A 17422-nucleotide genomic window follows, 5' to 3' on the forward strand; every position below is an offset into this window, starting at 1 on the left:
GCTCCCCCTCCCGCCACTGTAGGCCGGGGCCCGCCCCTATTTCCTGCGGGCCCCAGGGGCGGTGGATACGGGGGCGTGACTAGTCGTCGCTGGGAGGGGCAGACCCCAACCCCCCCGCCGAGCCTGGGCAAATCCGCTCAGGCCAGCTCAGCGGCCCCGCCCCTGCCGCGAGCGGCGCTGGGGAGGGCTGCGTGCGCCGCAGGTCGGCCAAGGACCGAGGGCTAGGCTCCCTGTTACGCCTAGGTCAGGTTCTATTTTCCCGGTAGTCCAAAACCCGCTCTTGCCGTCTGGCCCCCGCTTCCCTCCCTGTGTCCCCATCCTGCCTCACAGCGCTGAGGTGGTGCCCCGTGCGCGCCAGGTCAGCCATACTCTGGGGCTGAGGCCCAGGGGGACCGGAAGGTCCAGGCTCCCTTTCCGGTCTCCCCAGCAGCCTAGAGGGCCTGCCTCGTCTTTCGGCCCCCTTGACCCTGTGGATTAGACGTGGCCAGCGGCTTACTCCACTCCCACGCCTTCCGGTCCCATGGGTCCGCCGCACCCTCCGGGCCCGCGGCCCAGGGTTTAGTCAGATTACCAACGACCCACCGCTTCTGGGAAGGAGGCGCCTCACGTCAGAAGGATGCTGAGTCCCGTCATGACTGGACCAGTTAGTGATCCCCGTCCTGATCCCTGGGTAGAGAAGTGGGACAGCCCTCCTGCCACATTTTCCAAATACTCCTGCCAAATTCGGGATCTGAGATGTCTGTGCATGATATATAGCAGAGAGCATGCAAGATGTAAATGCCGCCTAAGAGGAAGTGAAATTAACGTATGGAGTCTCCCACTTTTAGTGAGAGTAGTTCTGTTCCTGTTTCCCCACTCCAAGGTCATCTTAAACGTCAAATTTAAAGAAAGAAAGCACAGTCATGACTTTTTATTTCCTCTCATTGGATTAAGAATTACATCATCTAGATGGACCTACAGATTATCATGCCAAGTGAAGTAAATCAGACAAATATATGATATTGCTTATATGTGGAGTTTAAAACAAAAATGATACAAATGAACTTATTGACAAAATAGAAGTAGACTCACAGACATAGAAAACAAACTTATGGTTACCAAAGGGGAAAGGGGAGGGAGGGATAAATTAGGAGTTTGGGATTAACATATACACACAACTGTATATAATGTAAATAACCGACAAGGACCTACTGTATAACATAGGGAACTATACTCAAGATCTTGTAATAACCTATAATGGAAAAGAATCTGTAAAATTATATATATATATATATATGAATAACTGAATCACTTTGCTATACACCTGAAACTAACACAACATTGTAAATCAACTATACTTCAATAAAAAATTAAAAAAAAAAAAGAATTACAGGGACTTCCCTGGTGTCACAGTGGTTAAGAATCCGCCTGCCAATGCAGGGGACACAGGTTCCAGCCCTGGTCCAGGAAGATGCCACATGCCGTGGAGCAACTAAGCCTATGAGCCACAACTACTGAGCCTGCCCTCTAGGGCCCGCGAGCCACAACTACTGAGCCCACGTGCCACAACTACTGAATAGAGCCTGTGCTCCACAACAAGAGAAGCCACCACAATGAGAAGCCCATGCACCGCAACGAAGAGTAGCCCCCACTCGCCACAACTAGAGAAAACCCGTGCGCAGCAACGAAGACCCAACACAGCCATAAATAAATAAATAAATAAATAAATAAATATTTTTTAAAAAGGGAAAAGCTTTAAAAAAAAGAAAAAGAACGATACATTCCCTGCCTTTGTAAATTTTACTCTCTATGGGGAACATCAATCACACAGCTACATGTAAAATTATAACTTTATTAAGGAGAGACACATAGTCTTGTGGGAATACACAATAGAAGTATCTAACATAGTAGGTCAGGGATGCTTCTTCAAGTTTTGATAATTAAGCTCCTAAAGGAAACATAGGTATTAACTAGAGGAAACAAAGAGGGTGGTTAGAGGAATAAAAAGGATGAATGTAGGGAGAGCAATTCAGAGCTAATTATACTCATCAAGAATTAGAAGCAGCATGTCCAGGGTAGTAGTCATGGAGATTTAGAGCAAAGAACAGACTCAAGAGATGATCAGGGAATAAAAGTTATACCCCTCACCCATCTCACACCAAGGATGACACTATCTTGGCTTGACAGTAAAGGTTATTTTTGCCTTGCACAGATATATTTAAGGGAATGAATTTCTAGCTCAACTTCCACAGGTATTCTTTCCCAAAATTCTGCCCAAGAACAGTCCATTTTACAAAAGAAAGACTTACCTTTTACTCAAACAAAACGTACTATGATTCATTATCCGGGGTAAAATTCTGGGTGCCAAACAAAGGGATGAAGTGAATTCTAATTTGGGGGAAGTCTCTTATAGTGATTAACCAAGACACTTCAGATCTCTTTCCTTGGGCTTCCCTGGTGGCGCAGTGGTTGAGAGTCCGCCTGCCGATGCAGGGGATACGGGTTCGTGCCCCGGTCCGGGAAGATCCCACGTCCCACATGCCGCGGAGCGGCTAGGCCCGTGAGCCATGGCCGCTGAGCCTGTGCTCTGCAACGGGAGAGGCCACAGCAGTGCCAGGCCCGCGTGCCAAAAAAATTAAAGTCTTTTTCCTCATTTTATATTTATTTTAAGGCTGAAGTTCAGAGTTAGAAACAGGACACTTTGGACATTTTCTGAATTCCAAACAGAAGGTGCCATATAAATTTGTAACCTTGATTATTTTAAAAGCAATTTAAGTGTTTTGCAGGACTACGAAAATTTTCAAGAGATACTGGATAAAATTGACATGGATAAAATTGACAGGATTTATTCAGTAAAGTATTTCAACTTAGTTATATCAAATCTTAAAATATTTTTTCCACTTGTAGTTTTCATCATATATAATGTTTAATATTTTTATTAACAAAATTATACCCACTTATATATAAAAACATATTAAATGTCAACTTAAAATGTGCTAAGCATTGACCAAAATCAGAGCCATTCTCCATAATTTCGAAGGTGTTTAATCACACTGATTCTGGCACTAAGGACAGCAGCTGGAATTGTAGTTTTCTTAACCCTTTGAAACTATCCATTTTTGTCTGCAAGTCTTACAAAATCTCTTGTATTTTTTCCATTATAATCTTGCTGTTACTAGTGGCTTTACCCAACAATTGTATTAAAATAAATGAAGACAGTTTTGAATCTGGAGATTGTTTGGTTTGCTCACAAATGGAACCAAGTAAGTTTAGGTGAAAAGTTACAAATCAAGGCTTAGACCCCCTTCTGCCTCTGTGTGTATTTTGGCCAGATAGAGAAAAAAGAATTAAATGCCATCAACAGTATGGTTATTGAAGTGGGAGGGACACATATGAACCTATGTTAAGGGAGAGCATCAAGATTGCTTTGCATTGTACTTCTAAAAGGAAAAAAAAGTTTAAGATAGTATGACATTTTTCAAAGTTCTCTTAGGAATATACAAGCAATAAAGTTAGAAATTATAGGTCTAGGATTTGCCAATGGGAGTGGATGGCTCTAGTTGTGTGGAAAACAAGATTACTAGAGGAGACATTATGGGACTGAGTATTGGAAGGGTGGTTTACTTGGATATTGATATTGGAATCACCATAGGAAGAGTGTCAAAAAGACAAGCAGAAAGTCCAGTGCTAAAATCTTCAAGGAATGAGGAGTAATCCAGAGGTCTACAAATGACTATGAAAGATAGGTTATCAAGTGGAATACTCTGACAACATGAGCTTCAAAAGAGTTGGTGAGTTTTAGGGAGGAGAGAGTGATAACCTGTCAGCCAAAACAAGGAACTGGGAAGAAGTTCAGTCTACATCTACATTCTTTGGTTACATAGTCTGGAAAAGAAAATAGCTCCCACTTGAGAGGGCAACAGGAGAGTCAATGCCCTTAGGAGATGCCATGTTTTGGTGAAGGGAATGTTCAGAGAAAAGGTTGAAGATATGGAGCTTTTGCTGATCATGACCCTTGAGTTTAGGAGTCTTGGGGCATGAGGAAGGGTATGAGATTGAATCAGCTGAGGGGGAATGGCTGAGTGATGGCCTGGGAGTCTTGGACTTATGGATGCCAATACAAACAGGGGTATAGGACATGATAGGATTAATCAAGATGGTCTCTAAGGCCAATTATCACAGCCAGGCCATGAGTACAGGGAGAGAGTAGGAAGGTAGGCTTGAGGGAGCCTTGGCAAAAACATGTAGATCTCAGTGGGTCTTCCTGTCAGACATGATATTGGTGCTCAGGCCAATAAAGGTGGGATATCACTGTGGAGGGGGATCTGTGGGTATCCCCTGACAACTCTGCTCATACTCTTATCTTCCATCTTAAAACAACAGTAAAAACCTCTCCCTCTCTCCCTAGACCCTTATCCCACTCAAGTCACTACTGCATTTCTCTGTTCCCATTCATTGTAAACCCCCTCCAAAGAGTTGCTTATACTTTGTCTCTCCTTCTGTACTCCCATTTCTTTCCTTAACTACTCTGGCTGGGTTTCCATCATCATCACTCCAACAAAACATCTTTTATCAAGTTCACCATGAATCCTTTCTGTCAAAATGTTCAATTCTCCATCCCATGCTTTTTCTCAGTAGAATTTGACACCATTGAGCCCTCCACCCTCTAGAGATTTACTTTCTTTTCAGGCTTCCAAGACAGTACACTCACAGGGTTTTCTTCTTTCACTGGGTGCTCCTTCTCAGTCTACTTTGCCAGCTCCTCTTTCTCAACCAGAGCTCAAAATATTGCAGTACTCCAAGTCCCAGTCCTGGTATTTCTTCTCTTCTCTTTCTTTTTTTCTTTTTTAATTGAAATATAGTTGACATACAACATTATGTTAGTTTCAGGTGTACTACATAATGATTTGACATTTACATACATTATAAAATGATCACAAGTCTAGTAACCATCTGTTCCCATACAAAGTTACTACAATATTATTGACCATAGTCCTTATCCTGTATATTACATCCCTGTGGCTTATTTATAACTGGAGAGCTGTGCCTCTTAATCTCCTTCACCTATTTTGCTCCCCCTGCTTCCCCTCCCTGCCCCCACCCCGCTCTCTCCTTTCTGGCAACCACCCATTTGTTCTGTGTATCTGTAACTCTATTTTCATTTTGTTTTGTTTTGTTATTTATATTTCACATATCAATGAGATCATATGTATTTGTCTCTCTGACTCATTCATTTCATTTAGCATAATATCCTCTAGATTCATCCATGTCACAAATGGCAAGATTCCCTTTTGTTTCTTTGAATGACTTAGTAAAGTTCTATTGTATGTATACCACATCTTCTTTATCCATTCATTTATCAATGGACACCTAGGTTGCTTGCATATCTTGACTACTGAAAATAACGCTACAATGAACATTTTCAAATTAGTGTTTTGTTTTCTTCAGGTAAATACCTAGAAGTGAAATTGCTGGATCATATGGCAGTTCTAATTTTTTTGAGGAACCTCCATACTGTTTTCCATAGTGGCTGCACCAATCTACAATCCCACCAACAGTGCATGAGGGTTCCCTTTTCTCCGCATCCTTGCCAACAGTTGTTATTTCTTGCCTTTTGATGATAGTAATTCTGAGGGGTGTGAGGTGGTATCTCATTGTGGTTTTGAATTGCATTTCCCTGATGTCTAGTGATACTGAGCATCTTCATGTGCCTGTTGGCCATCTGTATGTCTTTGGAAAAATATCTATTCAGGTCCTCTGTCCATTTTTTAATCGGGTTGTTTGGGTTTTTTTTTTTGATATTGACTTGTATGAATGTTTTGTATAATTTGGATATTAATCCCTTATCATATATATATTTTGCAAATGTCTTCTCCCATTCAGCAGGCTGCCCTTTTGGTAGTTTCCTAATTTTCCAAAAGCTTGGAAATTTTGATGTAGTCCAATTTATTCTTGCTTTTGTTTCCCTTGCCTGAGGGAACAGATCCAAAAAATTTTTGCTAAGACCAATGTCAAAGATCATACTGCCTATGTTTTCTTCTAGGAGTTTTATATTTTCAGATCTTACATTTAAGTCTTTAATCCATTTTGAGTTAATTTTTGTATATGGTGTGAGAAAGCAATTCAGTTTGATTCTTTTGCATTTAGCTATCCAGTTTTCCCAACACCATTTTTTGAAGAGGCTTTTCACCATTGTGTATTCTTGCCTCCTTTGCTGTAGATTAATTGACCATATAAGCATGGGTTTACTTCTGGGCTTTCTATCCTGTTCCATTGATCCATTTTGCTCGTCTCTTGTCTTTATTGTCTCTTTAGGTGATTTTATCCAGTCCCAAAGACTCAAATACTATCTGTATTTCGTTGGCTTTTAATATATCTCCCTTTATCATGGAAACTTAGCTCCACACATCTCTATCCAACTACCTACTCAAGATCTCCACTTGAATGTCTAGCACTCAAAATCATCATAGCCAACACTGAAGTGTTGTTTTTCCTCTGTGGCAGTGACTGCCAGCTGACCCCAAGAGCCACACTTTTCTTATTTAGTAATAGAATTCCCAAATTTTAGCTAGGCAGATATTTCCCATGATGAAGACTACATTGTCTAGCCTGCTTTGGGTATGGTCATATGATGAAGTTCTGGCTCAGGGGATATGAGCGGAAGGGATATGTACAACATTCAGAACAAACCCTTAAATAGGCAGGCCCTCCATATTTCCTTCCCCGTCTTCCCTCTGGCTGGAGCACTGACCCAATGGGTGTTGTTTTGGAACTATCTTCGACCATGCAGAGAAGGACAACATTGGGTGGACTACAGACCAGGAGTTTGAGAAGCTCCACTGCTCTAGAGGTCAGTGGAGCAACAAGATAGAAAGAGTCTGAGTTCTGAATACCTGAAGCAAATACATCAGCCCTAGACTGCTCATATCTTTGAGCTGTTACATGAAAGACAACTTAAGTCTATCTGGTTTAAGCCACTGGAGTCTCTTTATTCCAGCAAGTTAACCTGTATCCAAACTAATATTTGCTTCCAATCTGTTCCTTCTCACCCTTCGTTTCCCTTACCATAAACCCTTCTCATCTCAATCTGTTATCATCAATCACCCAGTTGCTCAAGCCCCCAAACTAGATGCCATTCTTGTTTTCTCTCTTCCCTCCCATTCATTGCTGGCCATCACTGTGACCTACGGGCTCTACCTCCAAAATATATCCCAAATCTGATCCTTTCTTATAATCGCACTGCCACAACCTTACTCAAAGCCACTAGCATCTCTTACCTGGACTCCAGTGGCTTCCTGCCTCATTCTTGATGCACAGTTCATCTTCCACACAGCAGCCAGAGTGAGATTATAAATCATAAATCAGATCATTTATCCCCCACCCCCTGCCCTAATGGCTTTTATACTCATAATAAAATCCAAAGTCCTCAGTTTGTTTTGAGTTTTTTTTTTTTTTGGCTGCATCACGCGGCTTGTGCAATCCCAGTTCCTCACCCAGGGACTGTACCCAGCCCCCAGTAGTGAAAGCATGGAGTCCTAACCACTGGACTGTCAGGGAATTCCCCGAAGTTTTGGATTCCAAGATCCTACAAGATGTAGACCTTACTTCTGATCTCATGCCGTACCAGTCATTTGGCCTTATTCTGGTCCCTTGAAAATGTCACATCTGTTTCAGTCTCAGGGCCTTTGTACTTGTTGTTTCTCCTGGAAGACTGCCCAGATCTTAGCATAGCTGCATCATTCAGTTCTCAACTCAAATATCATCTCTTCAGAAAGCTCTTTTACCTTGATTGTATTTTAACTTCCTTTTAGCAATTAGCAGTCCTTGAAATAATATTGTTAGCTTTTGTATTTGTCTGCCCCCTGTAAATAGAGTATAAACTTCTTGATGACAGGGACTAAAAACAAATGATCTTACCACCATGAGAATTCATTTTTTCTGAAGATCACAAATTCTAGTTATGTGAAGAATGAATTATTTACCCTATTAACATAATTTTGACCCAATGCCTTACAAAGTAATAATCCTACTTTTGTTCCTTTTTATGACAGTGGTGTTTTTGTTTCATGGCTTTTTAAAAACAAAAAACACAGAATCTTCACATTAACTGAACAGGCCTCTGTTATGGCCATCCATGAAGGATGACATCTCCCTTTCTCACCCCCATGAAAAAAAATATTGACAAAATACAGAAGCATTATTTTTAGGCATCAGGAAAAACTGTTAAATATCACTATAAAATACAATTCTACTGCAGTGGAATTCAGGGTTTCAGTGAATTCCCTGCCCATACATAGAAATCAATTAGAATGAAGGAAATGATTAATTTTCATTTCATTTCATCTCTAGAACTAAGCACAAGGTTTAACATTCTTTATGGTCAGTGGTTCTCACCCTTAGCTGCCATTGGAGTCACTTGTAGATTCTTAGGCCAAACTTCATACCAATTAACCCCATTCTAGAATCTCTGAGGTCAAGGCATCAGTGGTTTTTAACGCTCTCTAGGTGAATGCAGCGTGCAGCCAAAGTTGAGAACTACTGCTCTAATAGTTTGCTCTTTAACTTTTCTTGCAATGGATTTGTTCACTTATTAGTCAAAATTTGCTTTCCAGTTTATGTTCCAAGGATTTTAAACTATTGATTGGAAACTGTGATATTATATTTAATATTTACTGTTTTTCACATTCCATATTCCTAAAGGTGCCATTTTTTAGTCCTAGTAGGGTGAATTCCTTCCAATGGAAATTCAGTGGAAGTGTCTGAAATCCATAGTTTCCATACAAAGGTTTTGAAAAGGAAGAGTTGTGTGTATGTGTGTGTGTTGGGATGGTGAAGGCCCTTACATAACAATGTTTAAGGCTTTACAAAGCATTTTTACACACATTTCATTTCTCACTTCAGTTTGGTGTAAAGTAGTATTATATCTGATAAACAGACGAGGAAAGTGATGCTCCAAATTAAGTAGGCTGACCAAGGGTCACATAGCTTGTATTCCTTAGTCAAGGCATAGGCTGCTTAAAATGCCATTAGTCTTTTAGTTACTGAAAGCTAACATTTATAGTTTCATAAGAAGGGAACTTATTGCAACAGATTGAATGCAGAAGTAGAAATGATAACCCAGCTTTCTTCTATTAAGCCAGCCATTAAAGAGATTTGCAAAATTGTAAAACAGTGCCACTCCTTTCATTAAATTTTCATTGTAGAAAATGGTTATTGTCACTGACAATATTTTTAACATGTATTGGGTGTATTGTTGTTTTAAAATACTTAATACTTTTAAGTGTTCTCAGTTTTAATTTTAGACATAGTATGTATTGATAGATATAACCCATATAAACAAAACCTCTTTGGGGTCCCCAAACCAGAAAGTTTGAGAATCTCTACAAGCTATCACTATATACTTTGGCCTCTGGCATATTTTTTTTAGTTGTGAGAAAAACTAAAAGTCTGAATAAATTGTTTACCATGCCCGGTTCACACAAAGCTAGCTTATTTAGCATTTTCCCCCAAGTCTAAACACTATCAACAATACTAAATATTTTTACTGTACATGAGAAGATTGCTACAATGAAAATAGAAGTTTGAGAACTGAATGCAAACATGTGATAAAGAAGATCAATGTAGGACTTCCCTGGTGGCACAGTGGTTAAGAATCCGCCTGCCAATGCAGGGGACGCGGGTTCAATCCCTGGTCGCGGGTTCAATCCCTGGTCGGGGAAGATCCCATATGCCGCGGAGCAACTAAGCCCTTGCGCCACAACTACTGAGCCTGTGCTCTAGAGCCCGTTCTCCACAACAAGAGAAGCCACCACAATGAGAAGCCCACGCACCACAATGAAGAGTATCTTAGCCCACGCTCACCGCAACTAGAGAAAGCCTGAGCTTAGCAATGAAGACCCAACGCAACCAACGATAAATAAATAAATAAAATTCATTTTTCAAAAAAAAAAAGAAAGAAGATCAAGTCAGGTATCTTTCTTCAACAGAAATACCCTTTGAATATCTTTGATGCTTTCAGAGATTGGCATCAGAAACTATTAATACAAGAGAGCACAAGTTATTCAAACTTAATTGTTGCCAATTTACATCCATCTATGTGACTGAGTTCTCAAACTATTGTGACACAATGAAAAAATTCCTTAGATGTTGTGGAGGGAGAAAATTATAAGCCCCACTCATCCTTTACTGGAGAAACTATTTTCAGTATTACTTTATTTAGCCCAAGATTTCCTTAAGCCTTCTATTTTCTTATTTAGTTCTGGTTAGCAGAATCATGTTTTAAGCCTGACACGGCCAACTTTCAACAGGCATTTGTTAGTGAAATTCTGGGAAGGTAAGAGGATGTTGTCAAAGCAGCAGTGTGAGATAAAACAGGGTGAAATCTACTCTTTAAAAAAGGTTGTTGGATAAACATGAAGGTTAAGAACATTTGGAAGGACAGAAATCTTAATCCATTTGTTACGGTGGCTCTGGTGTCCTGGTGTCAAGATTCACATCTGTTCTGTATGGTTTTTTTGTTTTCTTTTTTTTTTTTTTAAGATTTTTTGATGTGGAACATTTTTTTAAAGTCTTTATTGAATTTGTTACAACATTGCTTCTGTTTTATGTTTTGATTTTTTGGCCACCAAGGCATGTAGGACCTTAGCTCCCCAACCAGGGATCGAGCCCGCACCCCGTGCCTTGGAAGGCAAAGTCTTAACCACTGGACCGCCAGGGAAGTTCCCGTCCTGTATGTTTTAACCACAAACTTGTACTTACTGGATTGTGAGGAATCCCCTTTATGACATCCAGACTTCCAAAGTTTAATGTTTACATACTAATTAGTCAGGGAAAGCTGCATTCAGTCTAGGGTAATGCCTTTTGTATGTATTATAAAAGCATCTCTTCCTTTGGCACTGAATTGAGTGACTATATAACAGATATATTTCTTTAAAAACAACTCAGATTTTTCCACAATGCTGAGTCTGCTATGTGGTACTTATGTTCTTTAATTCTGCTCAGTTTTTCAAAGTGAATAAAAACAATGCAATTTAAATCCTTTCATTATCAAGACATAGCCTGAGTTTAGCTTATGAGCAGTGTAGGGTGTAGGACCATATATTTAAGAGGTCAGACCTCTGGCATCACAGGGATTGTAAATAACTTTTTTCTCATTCCTAAATTTTCTAGAAATAAGCAGAGTTTTGTATAAGGGAATAATTAAGTCTTACTTGATATGAAAGTTGCTTTATTCTTAAAACTACACGTATTGTTGTGCACCCCTACATTTTCCCTGCCTCCAGACATCTCCCTCCTCCCTATCAACAGACATCTCAATTTAGCATCTAATGGCTTAAAATGGTTTCTATAATCTAGTCCTGAATAACACCCATTTTAAAGCATAAACAGTTAAGCAATAAAAATAAACTTGTTGAAATGTTTATTGAACAAACGTAATCAATTTGTTTGAGAAAAGATATGCAAGGTTAAGTTCCTTGTGAGGAAAAATCACATTGATAACTTCAGTTTTTAAAAAACCTAAACATGGGAGATAATCATGGTTGGTGTTTACAAAACATTTTGGGGGGTGGGGGAGAACCAATTTTATAAATTGAGATTCTTTTTTTTTTTTTTTTTTTTTTTCCTGCGGTATGCGGGCCTCTCACTGTTGTGGCCTCTCCCGTTGCGGAGCACAGGCTCCGGACGCGCAGGCTCCGCGTCCATGGCTCACGGGCCTAGCCGCCCAGCAGCATGTGGGATCTTCCTGGACCGGGGCACGAACCCGTGTCCCCTGCATCGGCAGGCGGACTCTCAACCACTGCGCCACCAGGGAAGCCCTAAATTGAGATTCTGAGTTGAGAAAACTATCAGATGAAATGGCAAGGATCAAAAACTTATTTTATTTGAATTCCATTTTCTGGGTGGAAAACTAGTATTGCAGAGCCATTTAATGAAAACAGTTTTGCTGGGGATTCAGATATGCAGTGACAAAGTTTAGATTGAGACTTTGTCACTATCTCCAGGAAGTTATATATTTCACAAATTTTGCTATTTTAACACTTAAGTATCACACAGACACTGACATCATAATCATACCAGAAAAACTATACTATTTTTATGTGTATGGTTATTAATGATCCTTTTTTAAAAAATATTTATTTTGGTGGCGCTGGGTCTTAGTTGCGGCATGTGGGATCTTCGTTGCGGCATGTTTAGTTGTGGCATGTAGGTTCTTTGGTTACGGCATGAGTGTGGGATCTAGTTCCCCGACCAGGGATCGAACCCGGGCCCCCTGCACTGGGAGTGCAGAGTCTCACCCACTGGACCACCAGGTAAGTCCCTGATCTTTAGTATCTGGATGGATTCCAGGTCATAGAGCAAACGCAAACTTTCAGTTTTGGGTGTTTTCAGTACAGTTACATGTCTAGCTCCTTTTGAGCAACATATGTCCGCCCAAATAATTAACACGATTGGATATTATACCCTCAAAGCAAATGTCTATTGAACCTGTATTCTAGGAAGAAATAAAAAAGAATAACAAAAGAAATGTAATTGCAACCTAATTTCGTAGAGATTCTTAGAATCCTTACTTTTGAATACTGGCCCCATACTGTTATTACATAAATATTCTTCTTGTAACTCAAAGTTCATCTTAGGAATTTTTAGTTGGGGTAAAAAATCTTACAAAGAAACTGTTTAATAAAGGATGTTAACATTTTACTAAGCAAGAGATGCTCACTTCTCTTCCCACAAAAGCCAAACAGAAAACAGTGAGTGTTACTAATGTTTTCTATTTATTCATTAATAAAAAGTGCATAGTACAAGCCCTTTATCCCAATCCAAGTACTCAGTAAAAGATTACAATAAACCCTGGATGGCACAGACATGATTTGTTTGGCATGATTTAAACATTTAAAAACGGCAATTAACATTTGGTACATCACATGACCACCTTTGCTTTTAACAAAGTAATCATCAGACATGGTAACAAATACATATGACTTTTCATTTAGAAATATTATAATGTTAAGACTAAACCTACTATTGCAACAACAAAAATTTAACCCATTAACTTAAATTCTCTCCATTTCTCCTTCAAGTTGCTGTTCTGTGTCTTAAGCTGAGCTGGTCAAATTTTAGCACATATTCATTTAGAGTGACAGACTTTGATTCAGGGTGACAGATTTCTGAGGTTCCTTTGAAGATGTAAGATATAGATAATTCTATAAACACTGTAATATCGCATACGACAAAGACACTAAAAGTAACCATGGAAGAGCTGTATTTAATAGTTACTTCTGAAACTTTCTCCAAGTAGTTTAAAATATGACTTGCTGACCATGGGATAGTGCTTGGATAAATACATGATAAAATCTTTTACTAAACACAGTTCCAATGTTAACTTTTTCCACGTGGAAAGCAAAAAAACATTATTTTGCATAAAAGAACATTAAATAACTCTAAAACAAAATAAACTCTTAATGGCATTTGTGGAATGTTTAACAGCCAAAAGTGATTAAAATGTGAAGCTTTATCTTTCTTTTTTTCAGATTACTTAAAAATGACAGTAGCCACAGTTCAGGTGAATGTTTACAAGCCAAGTAATGAGTAAGAGTGTGCTCAATAAAAAGGCCACATGTAGAAGCTTTAGGAATTAAAGAAAATAATATGAATTACTAGTTAGGTTAACAGAAATACTTTATGTGCTATTGCACACTGTCTTTGTCAGGAGTGCAGAGAAATTTTACAAGCAAAAAAACCAAGACTTAATACTTCACTAAAAACTTTTGTTACTAATTAAATAGATGGCCCATATAGGAAAAGGTTAATATTCTAATGTAATGTCAATTAAGTATATGTGACAGAAATGAAGAACTAGGAACAAGAACCCAGATTTCCAGGTCTCTAGCTAACACTAGACATTCTGTTTCCATGTCATAGCCACTTCTTCAACCAAAGTCAATTCTTAATTATTTGTGAGCCACAGATTCAGTGAACACATCAGTATCTTATCCAGAGACTAGCCTTCTAGCAGCTTAGAGAGCAGATTGTTAGGAGATATGTGCTAGCCTTCAAAGTTCAGGGGCAAGGACAGAAAAAGGAATGCTTATAGGGATTTAGCTCCATCTTAAGCCATTCCTGCCTCTCTGCTTTAAATGCTTTAAGAGTTATAGAGCTGCGAAGGCTTCCAATAGGCCATATTGAGAGAAAAACCCTTAAATCTATGGTGTTCATTTATCCAGGATTTGACCTATCTGTGTTACAATACCCCTCAATTAACACAAGTAATTAAGAGTAGGTTATATTATGTCAAGAAGTTGAGGACAAAGCCAAGATGCACAGGAGGAATGCAAGCAGTCAATAATGGATTATATAATGAAATGAAGCCCTTACAGTGTTTATAGCCTAGAATATAATCATAATAAAGGGGAAAAAATACCCTATGAGCATCACATAATTGTATCAGAGACTCTATTAAACAGTACAATGATATAGAGAAGTTTATTCAATTCATACAAGTAATTTCTCAGATCTATACAGTGAAAAGCTAAACTGATCTAGTGGGGGAAAATCCTTACATTGATAGCAAAATATCTTCTAGCCCCCATATATCATCTGCAATCACTTGCTAGGAAAAAATTCCATAACCACACAGGTCATGCAGAATTTTTTTATGCCATTTGTATTCATTTTCTATCAAACTGAAAAAAAACAGTGCAACCTTTTACACTTTTTCACATTTCAAATTTTTACTTAAATTAATGCTCCTCCCCACCCCAATCCATCCTATTACCGAACAAGAATGAGAAAGAGGTTGAGAAAAAAAAAGATCCTTGATTGTTTCTCATTTTCCTCCTTTTCCCTTGGAGTAAATCAAGAATTCATTAAATATTGTTTAAAGTCAGAAAGATAACAAGACTCAAAATTTTTTCTTCAAAGAAAACAATAGAGTAAATAAGTAAACAGCATTCAAATATCAGTAACCAAACAGGCCCTCAATACAGCTTTAAGATAGTTTCATTTAACAGGGAAGTTTTACAACAGAAAAGCAGCTTCCTGAGAGGCACCCACTTCAAAAATAAATTATAGCTTAAATTATTACTGTATAGATTATACCTGGCAAATGCAGAAAGAATTAAATTTTTTCCTCCTTTCATGAACTGTGTAAGGCTAGTGTACAGTGGCTTACAAATTTCATATAATGGACTGTAAATCATCCACCATATTTAAATCATGTTTAAGTTTTCTTTAATTAGACATTTTTATGGGAATAAAAACTTAGTAAACAATTACTTCATTTCTTCTTTCCTCCTTTCCTTTGCACATAAGCCAGTTGTAGAGGATGATACAGATTTCAGCTGTAAGTTGTAAAATATTCCAAAGGCTGTCACAGTCCCAAGAACTAGAGAAAACTGCCATCCACAAATAAACTACCAAGGTTAAGTGTAAATACAATGTGGTTCTAATTTTCTTTCATACAATCTCAGATAACCCCAAATAACTTTATAAATACCTTATTAAAAAAATCTTTAAACCCATCAAAACTATTTTAAAATATTTAAATGTAGAGATCTCAAATTTCCTTCAATCAGCCCAGAAATTATCACAAAAAGTATGATCACAGTTACAAACAGAATGAATGGAATGTTTAAGTTTAGGAAAACCAAAAAAGCCCCATGTAACTTTTTAATGTATCATTTACTCAAATATAGGAAAGGTGATAATATAGGCAGTAAAAATAAGCTTGCAAGTGAAATTTCTAGAAGCTCATGAAAACAATACCATCCCATACTGCAGATGCAAAAGAAAAAACAGTTCTAATGGGGTTAAGAGTACTCTGGTCATCTTCGTTCATTTGGTCGTGCAAGGTGTTAACTATTTTTACTTCCCATATCCACAAAGTTAGTCCACAGGAGGGGCTGGTGGATCCTGTCCCTGGCAATAAAGAGAGAGAAATTATGAAACTGACTTTTTAAATCTCCCAGTGCAACCAGTCTAACACATACAGTAAGAATTGAGCAGCAATGCCCCTCACCTTCCCATCCCAAATCATATACTTATTTGGACCTCTTGTACGTTTTTGCACAAGGGAGCACTAGGTTAACACTGTGATTCACCGATGTTCGTCTCTTTCTTCCTTGTAGCATGGAAGAAAGGAAAATTTTGTAACAGTGATATTGACTTAGGTAAAAGTGCTCTCCCTGACAGCTCCAGAGGTGATATTTAAACCAATCAAGGCAGTCTCATCCCTCTTGCTAAGGTGACTGAGTACAGTACAATCAAAGTGAAGCTAAAGACATATTTCTCACTACAGAATGTCAGTCAATGAGGAAGTATGTGGCACCAGTTGCAACTGGCAGCCACCCTATAGGGACCAGAAAGGGAGCCCACCTTGGAATAAAGCTAATGGTCTGAGGAAAGGACCCGGGTCTTTGATGACGCTGTTAAACTTTCTAAACATTGATCCTACCTCTGGATTTTTTAATGTGTAAACCAATAAAGCCAATTACTTAAACCAGGCTGAACAGATTTTTGTTACTTGTAATAGAAAGCTTCTCAACTGTAAAGGAAAGAGCAGACCTTTTAGGAATCTTCAGGAAGATTCCATTTATTTACTCTGACATGCTATATGAGGCCCTAGGTGAGGATAATGAATTTTTCTACTTGGAATTAGTCAATATGTTTTCTTGCTTATTCCTAGAGCTGTGGGACTATTATTTTTAGAACTGCTGGTCTACAATGAACTAAGGTTCAGGGGACTGTCACTTTTGAATGGCTTCTAATTGAGTTGGGTTTCTTTAGTTCCAAACATTGAGGATATGTTGCTCTTTGATATGAAAGTAATAAAACTGTGCCCAGAAAGTAAGAAAAAAGGCTTAGGAGAAAGCACTTTATCAAGACAATATACAAGCTGTTTTATGGATACCCTCCTCTCCAAGAAAACCCTAAAATAAAATTAAGGCATTTTATATAGTGTTAATGATGCCTTCTTTCTTAACTAAAGTCAGCATGCTACATATATAAATGTTTTAATCCTAAAAAACCCCAAAGCACTGACCAGTTAACACTGCACATTTGCTTTCTCCTGTATAAGCAACTGGTCTAACCAAACTTCTTTTTAATAGTAACAATGAAAGATTGGGGAAAAGCAGCAATTATTTTAGGTTGGAGAAGGGAATTAGTGGGATAATTTGGTGTTCAACAAGTAAATCCGTCATGGAAATATTTTTAGAGGTAATATCCAAATCAAATGGGAAAGAAAAAAATATAAACACTGGTTCTGAAAATGATTAAAGGAATCCTTTAATGGAGGCTCTATCAAAAACTCCCTGTTGGGTCATTTTATCATACTTTCAGTTAGGTTCTAAAAATGGCTGTAATCATGACTATCAAGATTTATCAACATGAATGATTCCTACCTCTCCTTTTGCCAGCTCAGTTGACCTACTGTGATGCAGAACTG

At 38.5% G+C, this 17422-nt stretch overlaps 1 protein-coding gene across 2 annotated transcripts in view; it reads right to left on the reverse strand.

Annotated features, from left to right (window-relative positions):
* Positions 1-12733: 12733 nt before the first annotated feature.
* Positions 12734-17422, reverse strand: part of SMIM14 (small integral membrane protein 14) — a 67859-nt gene continuing 63170 nt past the window's right edge. For both annotated transcript variants that reach the window (XM_082603111.1, XM_082603110.1), the window contains one exon: positions 12734-15894. In XM_082603111.1, the coding sequence (XP_082459237.1) occupies positions 15862-15894 (33 nt within the window). In that variant the 3' untranslated portion in view covers positions 12734-15861. The remainder of the gene's footprint in view (positions 15895-17422) is intronic.

This window comes from Mesoplodon mirus (assembly GCF_964341445.2).
Source record: "Mesoplodon mirus genome assembly, chromosome: 2".
Taxonomy (NCBI): Eukaryota; Metazoa; Chordata; class Mammalia; order Artiodactyla; family Ziphiidae; genus Mesoplodon; species Mesoplodon mirus.